General features: G+C 41.2%; 1 protein-coding gene across 2 annotated transcripts; it reads right to left on the bottom strand.

The window, feature by feature from the left end:
• Positions 1-4,873: 4,873 nt before the first annotated feature.
• Positions 4,874-11,688, bottom strand: mcur1 (mitochondrial calcium uniporter regulator 1). Of its 2 annotated transcripts, XM_076984811.1 has the most exons (10): positions 11,570-11,688; positions 11,196-11,301; positions 10,539-10,658; positions 10,318-10,421; positions 9,924-10,025; positions 9,192-9,233; positions 8,728-8,799; positions 7,628-7,681; positions 7,010-7,124; positions 4,874-6,639 (listed from the first exon to the last, which is right to left on the bottom strand). In XM_076984811.1, the coding sequence occupies exons 2-10, from the start codon at positions 11,239-11,241 to the stop codon at positions 6,584-6,586; spliced, it is 711 nt and encodes a 236-aa protein (XP_076840926.1). In that variant the 5' UTR covers positions 11,242-11,301; positions 11,570-11,688; the 3' UTR covers positions 4,874-6,583. The 2 variants fall into 2 exon arrangements, with proteins under 2 accessions (XP_076840926.1, XP_076840925.1); XM_076984810.1 differs by having other exon boundaries at positions 11,196-11,649.
• Between the last annotated feature and the right edge of the window lie 1,793 nt (positions 11,689-13,481).

Below are 13,481 nucleotides of genomic sequence, written 5' to 3'. Positions count from 1 at the left end.
TATGTTTTCTCTGATTTATTTTGGATACTGCATACATTCTAACTGAATCACATTCAGGCGGAGGACCACCGGGCAAGCCTCTTAGCGCAGTTTGTGAGGTGGTGCAGCGTATCATGGGGGAAGACACTGTGGTGATCTGTGGAATGGATCCTGCATTAATGAAATTCTAAAGTATATCTCAAAGACAATGTTTTTAACATTTATTTAGATTTGCACACAAACACTGTGATGCTAATAAAATAATTGCATCTGTCAGTATTAAAGCTCGTGCTCCCGACCCTGCTGGCTTGAGCGCAGATTCTCCATCTGCCCCTCCCTCTCTGACAGCGCTTCCAAACACCACCAGTCATGAATGGCCGGAGGAAAAGTGAGCGTCTGAAGGAAGTCTGGCAGAGGACTCACTCCCAAATGACATACAATAACTGACAAGGCAGAAGTCAAAGCTTAAAATTAAAGTATGAAAATCGCAGCATGAATATTACACTCTTGCACGAAAAAAAGAAAAAAAAAATTAACCCATGCTTATCTTAATGCCTAATTATTGTGCATATTTGTGCATTGTGCATATTTGTGTGCATATTTATATATCTATAAAATTGAAATGTGTACCTAAAATGAAGGTTCGCACGCGTCTCTGTCTTCTCAGTGCCATCTCAGCCCCCTAGTGGCAACTCTTAATGACTTATGAGTCCTCTGGAGCAGTCTTAACTTTTCGGGAGAGTAAGAGTGATTCTTATACTTGAGAGTTTTGATAACTGGCACTTACACTTAACTCTGTGAGTAGGAGCAAATCTAAGAATTTTTCAGCACTTAAGTCCAAAATTCCACTCTAAGAAGTTTGATAAATACGGGCCCTGGTCATTAATCCCTGGTTCACCACCAGGGCTGCATGTAGGCAGTGTGAGTTAGTTTCAACAAACAATCCAGGTTTATGAGGATTTTATTTAAGTAGTGAGGAGCAAAGACGTTAGGGTTCATTGAGTGAACACCTGTATACATTTGTGAGCTTGGTACATACAGGTGAAGTCCAGATACAGGTATGTGCTGTTTTTGTCTGTTTTAGTGATTGTTCAAATATTGGACGTCTGGAGTATGTTTAATGTCTCATTTGTTGTACGTTGTGTTTAAATCGTTGAGCGGCTGTGGATGTTATTGTTTGGTTTGATTTCAATTGCGTGTTTGTGTATCAGCAAAGATGTTTAAATGCCTATTTTAATGCTGAGTGTGTGGTTTCCTGAATTTTCCCATAATGGCAAAAAAACATCTACAGCCACCCAAGAGTGGTAGCCTTGGTTACCCCCGGTGCAAATGTAGACAAATTGTACTGTACCATTTTTCAAAAATCCACACTGAAGTCCTAATGTTGTTAGGGCTTTCAATTTCCAGAGTAAAAAATGCTAAATTACAGCAGAAAACATTGAGGAGAGAATCCATCAGACCCAGGAGGACCTGAAAATAATCCTTACAATAAACATGGCTTCTGGTCAAAACGGTCAGCAGTTGTTAATTCCCAAAACATTGCACAACCGCAACAGGCTGAAGAACGCACACTTTCAGCTTTTACAAGGTATTCAACCTTTTACATTTTTACTAACAAACTTCATGCATCATTTGATTTCTCTGTAGCCTACATTTTTTTTTCATCTAATAGCAGAACAGTGAAATGTGACACTGACGTCAGGGATTGAAATTTTATTCTGTTTTATCCTAACATATACACTTTTACATTTATTCAAATTTATTTTCCTAATATGTGTACATTGCAGCAAATGTGGAACTGAAGAGGAGCATATTGAGGAATGTGGTGGTGTGGTGGTGTGTGGTGGTTAGTGGTTGTGTGTGGTGGTTAGTGGTGGTGTGTGGTGGTTAGTGCTGGTGGTGTGTGGTGGTTAGTGGTGGTGGTGTGTGGTGGTTAGTGGTGGTGTGGTGGTTAGTGGTGGTGTGGTGGTTAGTGGTGGTTAGTGGTGGTGTGTGGTGGTTAGTGCTGGTGTGTGGTGGTTAGTGCTGGTGTGTGGTGGTTAGTGTTAGTGGTGGTGTGTGGTGGTGGTGTGGTGGTTAGTGGTGGTGGTGTGGTTAGTGGTGGTGTGTGGTGGTGTGTGGTGGTGTGTGGTGGTTAGTGCTGGTGTGGTGGTTAGTGGTGGTTAGTGGTGGTGTGTGGTGGTTAGTGGTGGTGTGGTGGTTAGTGGTGGTTAGTGGTGGTGTGTGGTGTGGTTAGTGGTGGTGTGTGGTGGTGTGTGGTGGTGGTTAGTGGTGGTTAGCACTGTTGCCTCACAGCGAGGCAGTCTGGGTTTGATTCTCAGTCTGGGCTGCTCTGTGTGGAGTTTGCATGTTCTCTCTGTGCCTGTGTGGGTTTTCTCCAGGTACTCTGGTTTCCTCCCACAGTCCAAAGACATGCATGTTATGGTTGATCACTCTAAATTGCCCGTAGGTGTGAGTGCATGCATGTGTGTTGGCCATGCGATGGACTGGCGACCTGCCCATGGTGTACCCTGCCCTCGCCCGGAGATGCTGGGATTGGCCCCAGCCCCCCGTGACCCCGACTAGCGGGATTAAGCAGATAATGGATGGATGAATATTGAGGAACATGCAGTTGGGCATAGTACTGACACCTCCTTGGACAACGTCAGTAATATATGTAATGACATGCTTAGAATTGGAGTCAAATTGCGTAAATACTTTTTTAGTAATCCATTCCACTTTAAACAATAGATAAAAAGAATAAAAAGAATTTGAATAACACCCACAGCAGATTGCAATATAACCTGCCTCTATAAAACATGTTTTATGTAGATGCCAGAAGGAGAAGCTGATCAAAGCCAAGAACTGGGCCATATAAGTGAAATGTCTCCAGAGGGGGTTAGTCCCAAATGTACTAGGTTGCTTATACATTTTTTCAATGTACTAATGTGATATATTCTGTTGGAATAGACACCTGTGGAGCAAGAGAGGAAAACACATGGACAATGTGTAAGTGAAAACTTACAAGAATCGGTGTACTGATATACATTTTTATTTTTTATATATATATTTCAGAGAACAATATCATTCATCAATTGCTTAAATCAGCAGTTAAATATCCTGACATACTAGAATTATGTTTATGAGCTACCGGCATCTAAATCCTTCTACATACCCTGAGAACAATGGAAAGGTTTAAGGAAACACAAAAGGAGCAATATTATTGCTAAAGGCACATGTTCAGTCTACCCACAATGCAGTTCTGGCTTCATCTGTCACAATGTCTACCACTTTTCAAGTGCGAAGGCTACTGTACATTCAGTTCAGTAACTTGCAAAGTTGTTTTTCAAAGTGGATCAAATATTAAGGCTACAGTGGAATTTTATGGTGATGTGGATAGACACTATGGGGAAGAACTGAGCGAGAGATACATTAGAGTAGATGAGAGAACTCGGATAAGTAAATATTTTGAAACCAAGCTGCCAAGGGCTTTGTACCTGTACATTTTTGAGAAACTAAGCAGTGATGTTATTGATTCTGGAAACTGTGATGAGTTTCCAAGACCCTCTGTTCTCAAAACAGCATCATGACCAAGGTGAAATTGGTCAGCCTCAGCATAACGGTAGAATAAAAGTCATATTCTCCAATAAATATACTGCCAAAAATGATTCTTCCTCCCAGGGGTGTTGTGCTTTGGTCAGAACGGAACCAGGAAATCTACCTCGAAGCCAAGAAGACATCGTGTATCTTGATGCTACTGGCAGCATAATGATGCGAGGAAAAAGAATTAAGGCACCTTTTATGGGTATGAACCCCAGAAAATGATCTCCTCCTTTTCCAGGTGGGACCTTTCTTACTAGTGACCACACTACAGCATCTGTCCTGTATTTTCTGTCTTCATTTCAAACTCATCACAGAAAATTATGGACAATCCATACATCCCAAAATGATTGTATGCGATGGATCAGTGGTGCTTCTACAAGCTCTAGCTTAGACATTTTCAACTGCAATTTAAACATTTAAACAACATATACTATATCATAGGAAAAGCCATGAAGGACTGCTCAGTCACCATATTACATCGCTGCCCAAGTCACATAATGAAAAATGCTAAATCACTCTGCAAGAAACTGCATGTATTTTGTTATGTTAGCTTATTAAAATACCTTGCCAATACTTTAATGTCTCTCAATCTTTTTAACGGTTTTCCAAAACATCACTTTGGCATGCACGTGATTGGCCTGCTGACATCAGCAAACATCATGGCTGGGGTGACCAAACGTCCGTTTTTCCCGGGACATGTCCGTATTTCACATCCTGTCCCGGTTTTTTTAATAGTGAAAAAAACTTTTACTTTTACTGAAAAGCATTTTTAATAAACCAACTGTAAATATCATGTTATTGTAGGATTACGTGGGTTAAGTGAGTGCATGCCACAGTATGTGTGTTGCACATGTGTATGGTTTTATGGTTCTGCTGCTGGATTTTCCATAGTTTTAACTACATGACTGCTTGGGGTATGAGCTTGTTGCACAGTTACGTATAGAGACGTTATCAAAATGTAATCTTTGCAAAAGAACGTTTGTGTGACTTTGTCCTAATTCACCTTGGGTAATTTTACACATTGCTCACTAAATCCGTAGTAACCAGCTATTGGTACGGACTGATCAGCTCAATTTCAAAGTTGGATTGTTTGCTCAGGTATAACTGGGGGATTGTTGAAGAGGAAGTTTAGTGTGGGCCTGAGTGAGCAGGGCGTACACATGTACTTAACACTACTCACACAGAGTGAGTAGGGCTTACACATGTACTTACACTACTCACAAGTTAGGGATATTTGGACTTCTGTTGAAAGTTATGGCAAACAAAAGGTCTTGCTACAGTGAAATAAGGGCATTTAAGTAGAAGCATATGGTGATTTCATCTCGATTTATTCAAATAAAAGCCAACAGTGGTGGGTCTACCCCAACAAAAAATGTCAATGCCTGAATGTGCCCTTGAGCATGAATTACAGCTTGACGACGTTTCATGCTGTTCACAAGTCGACTTTATTGTCTGCTGAGGCATCTCCCTCTTCTTGAAGGACCCTCAGTCCCGTTACGTTATTACGTTATTCTGTAATGGTTATAGAGTATTTTAGGCTCATCATGAATTTTCCCCTGAAAGCGAAATATTCTCCAACTTGTGAGTAGTGTATTTTAAAGACTACACAAGCTGGATCAAGGCCAAATATGACCTTCCAGGAAGCAGAATGTCATACGATGCCCTGAACTTAAGAGCATACACATTTTTAAAAGTATTACATTTTGAACTCTCCCTTTTGTTTTTTTAAAGAATGAAAATGTAAGTTTTTTTTGCGGTGAGTCATACCCAGAAAGCAAGGTGGCCAGACTAGTCTAAAGAAATAGTATTCAGAAATTGTAGATATATCTACAAAAGTCGAAAAGCCCCAACAAAAGAGTAACAAACCAGCAATAGCAGCAGTGGAGTGTGGAACAGTAAAAGGCACCCAAAATGGAGTGGTTGACCAAAGTAGTTCAGTGGAAACAGAACCATGAAGCTGGAGCCCAGTGATCTTCTCAGCTCTGTTGGTGGGCTACCCAAATGCTCCCTCATCTCTGCATGTGCTACCGTCACTCGGGGCCACTGCGTGGGGCATTGGTACAAAAGTGCTGAGGAAGCTTGTTTTTGTTAGAATAACAAGTGAAAACAGCACATGTTGGCGTTTTACTTTTCTCATGGTACTTGTTGCATCTCTGCTTGTTTAGACGATTTTACCTCTACTAGGAAAAGTGTATCTCCATAATTCATAGTATGTATTGCAGAATTGGGCATTACTTGTATTGTGTAAAAATATGTGCTGTGCTGCCAAAACAATGTCATGATAAACATGTTAAAGCTCTAAATTCGCTTTTCTTAATCATTATGAACAAAACTCCTGTATCATACAAATAAAATTGCTTACCCTAGCTGAAGATATAAACTGTACTGAACACACATTCACACAGTACAGTACTGATAAGTTCATATATAACCCCATGTAGCATAGGAGAGCTTAAAGCACAATATTAAAAATAGAATGCAATATACTGTATTGAGTATAATTCAGGGACTGTAATCAATAATAAAGCAGTCAAAACAAAAACAATAAATCATAGATGACATTCAGGCCCACAGAAGACAGCTAAGGCACTAGGGCTATAATCCCATAAACATGTAGTCAGTTTGTAATACATCAAAAAAGCCTTTAAATTGCTTATTCTAGCAGACCATTTACTTTACCGAAGTTCAAAGGAATTAAAACAATACAGGTAGCAGCAGACGTGTGCAACGATGATGACACTGAAAGATTCTTCTATAATCAGGAGTGGTTGAAATGACCGACCCAACCAATGACACATCTGATAAAGTAGTCATTCTTTCAGCAGTCATGTAGTCATTCTTTCAGCAGTCATGTAGTCATTCTTTCAGCAGTCATGTAGTCATTCTTTCAGCAGTCATGTAGTCATTCTTTCAGCAGTCATGTAGTCATTCCTGGAATGTTCTACTGAGGTCACTGTGAGCAACTTCTTTGGACAGCAGGGTTGAGATTTTTATTTGGAAGCATCAACTGTTCTGTGAGAGTTCACATCCATATTCGATAGAATCCCAGCACTACTGTGAGACACGTGAACACTGACCCTGAGTAAAGTCAGAAGAAACAAACCAGGATCAGGCCGATTTCATCCACACACACACACACACACACACACACACACACACACACACACACACACACACACACACAGAATGCTGCATCCAAGATAGCTTGTGTAATAAACTCTCATGTGATCATGTGACACTGCACATCGGGTGTTCAATGTACTCCTCTGAGCATAAAGAAAGACTACGCGATGCTTTTCAACCAATAATAACCAACGGGTGGCAGGCAGAGTCTGCATTAGACAACACATATACAAGCCGTTGTCCTCACTTAAACCAGGCCATGTACAAAAGAGATGATATCTTTGATTATTTTGTTCAACTAAGTAATAAAAGGTGATCTGATTACCTGCTAGATATTTGATACTGTCCAGTTTGTGGGATTCTAGCATGGTTTTCAGGCCAGCCACTTCTGTGTCAATTTTCACATTATTCTGAGTCACATGGCGGTCTTGTTCAACCAACTGGGAAAAAGAAAAATCTTTATTATATTCAGTGCTGAAATCATCAGGATGTTTGGCAACAGTGTAGGACTTCATGGAACAAATTGGCCCCTTAAAACTTTAGTTTTATAAACTAGGAGTTCAGTCATTTTCTGTGCTGTCTCGGTGTAGAAACTCTTCTAATAACTCACAAAATATAGATTGTAAATGTTAAAGCTATTGCATCCTGGATTTCCTGTCAAATCAAATCAGTTGATCATATCAAAGCGTTTATGCAGTAAAGAAAAAACAAACTTTTAAAAACCTTTTTGCCAACATATCTATTAGTCAGCTGTTAGTTTAGTGGCAGGGTATTAAACATACAGATTCTTAAGCGGCTTATTTTTTCTGCAAGTTAGATGTTCTAGTAAATCTATATCTTTTTTTACATAATCAGGTTAATAAATTTCATTCTCTATAGAGTGTCAATAAACTCAATAAAGTATGAGCATTTTTTGTGTTGAAAATGTTTGAGTGTTATTTACCATCTCCATCATATCATGCCTTGTCTGAAGAAGCTTCTTTTCATGTTCTGCTTTCTAAAATAATGTAGAATTGATGAAAAAACTAAAATCAAAACAGCTTTAAAAATTCCACACTTTAAAATGACATATAAAGAGTATTATCGTCTTACAGAAAGTGAGTGATGCTTCCCAGATCATGTCCCTCTCAGTTATGCCAAACCACCCACCATTTCTTTCACATCCCACTCGGTTTGACTAGGCGATGTTGAGATTTACATTTTAATCCCTTCATATATTGTTTACATTACAGTATTGATCAAGCAGCTTATCATAATCCATATATAATTTGACCAGTCTTAAAGTATTAATCAAACTTCTAATATTAATCACTTTATGTTTTGCTTACAGTATAGTATTAATCAAATAGCTTATTATCAAGTGTGTCTGAGAAAAGGCCTGTATGCTCTGTCCCATATTCCAAGTGCCTGTCGTTTTCTAAAAGAACAGGATGCTTAAGAAGAAGAATAAGAATGTATATCAGTTTGACAGGACCAGGAAGTGAAGGCCTCTCTCCCACTCTTAGTAAGGAAACATCTGTATGTTTAACGTATGTGATCTACGTGCAACTCCTATGTATGGAACCACTATTAAGTCTGTGAAAATCATAATTGGCAAAAGTCATTGTAAGATTTAGGGAAAAAACAAGATGAGCTCAGCGGATTGTGAATGTCTTAGACAATCAGCCTTTGTCTAACAGGCTAGGTTAGGGAAAGTCCAAAAGAAACGGGGGGGGGGGGGGGGGGGGGGGGCTTATACCCAGGCCACACTATATAGAACAGGAGGAAAATGTGTCAGGCAGAGACCTGCGCACAGAGCCATAGGGTAGAGTTGATAGGCTTGTGTGTGTTCTCTCCAGAGCGCTCTGTATTTTTGTATACATTTAATAAAAGGATAAAGACAAGACTGGTAATGTTTTCTCTTGCAATCAACGAGCATGCTGTGCTAGGTGAAAGAGGATCAAAGCACGACAGCGACTCACCATTTCTTTCACATCCCACTCGGTTTGACTAGGCGACTCACCATTTCTTTCACATCCCACTCGGTTTGACTAGGCGACTCACCATTTCTTTAACTCTGCTTTTCTCCAAGTTCATATCAAGCTTGTTATCTAGGCGTCCTTTATTCATCATGTCCTGATCGTTCCAAAAAAGAAAATACAGAATATCCTGAGTGCAGCTGCAGAACCTCAATCAGACCTGAAGGCCACTTGGCCCCCAAAATGCATTTGTTCTTAGTAACCTTTATAAATCAACAGAACTGAGAGCTGAGCATAATTCAGTTCTTACATTAACCTTAAAAAACTGTCACCTCATTGTTTCATTTTTTTATTTTATGCTTATTTATTAACAGATAAATGACTGCACTCTCTTGAATCTTAAACAATTAAAAACATTTTTGATTTTTTTTTATTATCCTGTGAGCACAAGCGTGAAAGTCACTAACTTCAGTGTGAAGTTACTCCAAAACTTTGCTTTAACCGATAAAAAAGGAAAAAAGAGCAAAGAAAGCAGAAACCACCACGTACAGATAGTTGTAAGTTCAGTTGTGCAAGTTCCACTTTGATTCTCTGTAGGATGAAACATGCAAACATGGATGACTGATTCAATTACTGTGCAAGGGGGCTCACTGGACACTGCACTTTAACTTTTAACTTTGTACTCTTTAACTTTCCCTGCCCCATCTCCTTATTGTACTCTTTAACTTTCCCTGCCCCATCTCCTTATTGTACCTTTAACTTTCCCTGCCCCATCTCCTTATTGTACCTTTAACTTTCCCTGCCCCACCTTTAACTTTCCCTGCCCCATCTCCTTATTGTACCTTTAACTTTCCCTGCCCCACCTTTAACTTTCCCTGCCCCATCTCCTTATTGTACCTTTAACTTTCCCTGCCCCACCTTTAACTTTCCCTGCCCCATCTCCTTATTGTACCTTTAACTTTCCCTGCCCCATCTCCTTATTGTACCTTTAACTTTCCCTGCCCCATCTCCTTATTGTACCTTTAACTTTCCCTGCCCCACCTTTAACTTTCCCTGCCCCATCTCCTTATTGTACCTTTAACTTTCCCTGCCCCATCTCCTTATTGTACCTTTAACTTTCCCTGCCCCATCTCCTTATTGTACCTTTAACTTTCCCTGCCCCATCTCCTTATTGTACCTTCTTGCATAATAATTCACATACATCTTTCTGCTTATGCCAAATAATCATTGTTTATAGCATTTGCTCCAAGAACAGTTCATTAAGCACCCCTGAAAACTTACTTCATTCTCTGCTAGTAATGTTGAAAATTCACTTTTCTCCAAAATGATCATGTCTTTTTTCACAGCAGCAATATGAGACATGACCTTCTGTAACATGATTTCCTAACAACAGAAATCAAATGAACATGACTGAACTGCACACTCACAGTTCAGATCTTTAGTCATTTACGGAACATTTCAGCACGTTTTATGTCTAGAAAGGTAGTCTCAAAAAACTTAATTTATCTCTGTTCTGAGAAAAAACACTGAAAAGATGGTTCTCTCTTTGAAATACTTTCAAATAAGAACACAAGTTCTACATATAGCCAAAGATGAAATATGTCCAATGTATATAGTGTAGTTTTCAAGAAATCAAGATGAAAGAGTAGACCTCAGAACTGGTTAAAAATCTTACTTGCTGGGTCTTTGTGACCATGTCACTATACATCATATCCATGTTGGAGTTGGTTGTGTTGACCAGCATATTAACGACAACCTCAGCCTGTTGAATTGTGAACCCTGAAAAGGGACAAGAACTTGTCAGCTTCTACTCTAAGATAAACGACACTAGATAATCTCATGATAAACCGGAATCTAATCATGTAAGAGAAGTGTTGGATACAAAAACATTCGCACCACTGTTTTCCAGGAGACAAACCAGAGCGTGTGTGTCAAAGAGAAGCTTTCTATGACCAGACTTTGAGACTTCCGACCTGCTCAGATCATACTGCATTGCTTTTCTGCTGGTGCTCAACTCTGTAATAAACACATTTTAATAAATCAATGTCAGTATAAACAAAAATAAGTTTAATCAAAGAAAATGGTTATTCATCCCAGCCCTATACTGCCAAGATAGTCTCTGGCATTGAAGTGGATCAAGACGTTCAGATGCTGAATGAATGATTGGATGAATGCATGGTTATTTACACTACATCCAAAGTATAAATACTTAACAGGGGAAATACTCAATTCTCAAGCAAGACTTGTATATTGTTTTGTTTTCCACAGTGTAGCCACTGGCACACATCGAAAGTCCTTCTGCAATGTGTGCTTTTATGAAAACACATACATCGTTTTTCATGTAAAACTCATAGTAAAACGTCACCAAACAAAAGTATCAAACAGTTCCCGCTACAAAGGTCATTAACTGCAGGTGTCTGTTTACTCCACTTCTATGATAAATATGAATTAGAATGAATTATTAGAAAATAGATATCTCTGCAAGCGTTAGTGTTTGCGTCTCTTAAATTCGTAATAAGTTGTATACAGTTCTGTGCTGGTTTTTGATATTACCTTTGACCAACGACCACCGCAAGCCTGTTAAAAACGAATCCGTCATGGAATTAGTCTGGACCCTATTCAATGGATATCCACATGCAAACGTGAAATTCGTTTTCCCCTTTTTGATAAACGACATTTTGTAGAAATGAGAAGAGACACGAGTGAACAGCATAAATTCAGAAACGTCCGCTTTGCCTACAGGAACAACACGGTGTACGTCCAACGACCGTGAAACAGAGGGCAGAAAACATCCCCTCATCCTGCTTACTCGCCTACCAAAACCAAGCAAGGAAGATTTAAACATTCAAAACATACAAGAAAGTTGTTAAAACCCGAGAAACAATGGTTACGAGGGTTTGTGATAAATTAATATTTTCTTAAGTTACCAAAACAAGGAAGGAAGAACATTCAAAGCGCCTTCACTTTCAACGACTGCCCTCAACTTCCTGTTAACCTCGGAGCCTGTAGCAAAAAGGGGCGTGCCAGATGAAGCCCCGGATCGAGGCGTGTGTCATTACCGTAAAAATCACGTGACTGATGACACGTGAAGTTTTAATTATGATAACAATCACAATTCTGATATTGAAAGTCAAATTTATGAGTTTATCTCTTTATTTGTCAACTCTCCCCGTTATAGCTGTAGTTTTCATAAATTCTTTAAGTGCAATACCTCTTATATATGTTCAAGTATAATATGAGATGGCATCAGTGTGGAGGAGCATCTTTGAGCACTACATGGCTAAATGTGGGTGAAATTAATAATTAATTAAATTAATAAATGAAATTATGATAGAGAAAATAATGAGTTTGAATCTGAAATGTATGACACAATTTGTCTGATTTTTTTTACCTTCAAGTAGCAGAAAAGAGCTTACACAATTCAATTTCCCACAAATACATAATTAGATTGTGACGGGTAGGGTGAGCGAAAATAAATGGAAGCGATCACGCCTCAGGGAAATAGGATGGTTTAATATGTAAAGTGCGCAAACCAAAACCTGTGAACTGATCCGAATTAAAGATATAATAACCAGCGGTCAACTGAAACTTTGATTGATTGATGGTACAAAGACAAGACATATATAGACGAACAAACAACCCTCAGGTGAGACGGATCGCGGGCTCCGCCCACCTGAGGGACGAACACAACGCCACACCCACAGGACAAGCTGCTGCTGTAGACGTGGGCGACCAGTAGGGGGCCGCCGTACCGTGACAGATCCCCCCTCCAAGCCGCACTCCCCTCCACCGGCTGTGCGGCCTACAGCGGCAGCACACAAAACAAAGGGGCAGGCAGGACAAGGGACACACCCCCTGTAGTCCCGGAACTGAAACACACAACACAAACACAGGTTAGCTCACCTACCTGGGCGGGGCCCTGGACCGACTGGGCCGTCAACAAGACAAAACCACGCCCCGGTCGGTCACAGGGCCCTCACGCCCTAACCAGCATTAAGCCGCTTAGCTCCCGCCATGGTGTGAGGACGACGGGCTACGGCTCCTTGTCCGTCCGGGGTGTATGTGTGCAGGTTACCTCCCTGGGGCGTGGCTATGTCTCCTCCTGGACCTACCTCCTCCCGGAGCTGACCCCTGCCTTCTGCTAGGGGCCACCCCAGCCTCCTGGGGAGTCAGCCCCAGCCGGGGCCTCACTTTACGAGGTGGACTCCTCCACCCAACCCAGGAGCACCAGAGACCGAGGCCCAGAGCACCCTTATCGCGGGCTGGGGAATAGCCCCCAAGGGTCTCCTGGTCACACCGAGCAGGAGGGAGGATCTCCATCTTCAGCAAGAGCTCTTCGGACCAGAGCCCCATTGTCCCCAAACATCCGGGGGCCCCAGCCCTCTAGAGAGGGGCTCTTTCCGACCGGGCTCCGGTCACCCCACAACATAAGGGGGCTCCTGCCAGCTGGAGACCCCCACAAGGTCCAGGAATGCCACGATCCACCGCCAGAGAGAAACACCTGCACCTAAAACACAAATGCGCACACACACACCCACACACACCAACACAAAACACAGACGCGCACTGCCCTGATCCCCCTTACAAAGGGGGAGGGGTCTCTGTCTCAGCAGGGGACTTCCACCGGCTCAGGAGAACCCTCCACGTTCCTGGTCAGGGCCTCCCTCAGGAGCGACGCCCTCCGTGCCCCTCCCCGTGGCACGGGACCATCACTGGTCCACCCCCAACACACACTCAAGGGGGAGGAGCATGTGTGGAATTACATACAACATATCACAGGCACGCGAGAACAACACACACACGCAAAGACTAGACAAACAAAAAACAGTGTACAAACAA

This window comes from Brachyhypopomus gauderio, unplaced genomic scaffold, assembly GCF_052324685.1.
Source record: "Brachyhypopomus gauderio isolate BG-103 unplaced genomic scaffold, BGAUD_0.2 sc34, whole genome shotgun sequence".
NCBI lineage: Eukaryota > Metazoa > Chordata > Actinopteri > Gymnotiformes > Hypopomidae > Brachyhypopomus > Brachyhypopomus gauderio.
This window is presented reverse-complemented; position numbering and strand designations above follow the sequence as displayed.

What these genes read in the sequence shown, in the direction of transcription:
- mcur1 (XM_076984810.1), bottom strand. Translation starts at nt 11,487, where the DNA reads ATGTTTAAATCTTCCTTGCTTGGTTTTGGTAGGCGAGTAAGCAGGATG. An exon ending in GCGGTGGTCGTTGGTCAAAG is followed by an intron (nt 10,659 to 11,195) that starts GTAATATCAAAA and finishes TGTTTATTACAG; the next exon opens with AGTTGAGCACCAGCAGAAAA. An exon ending in GGCATGATATGATGGAGATG is followed by an intron (nt 7,125 to 7,627) that starts GTAAATAACACT and finishes TCTTTTTCCCAG; the next exon opens with TTGGTTGAACAAGACCGCCA.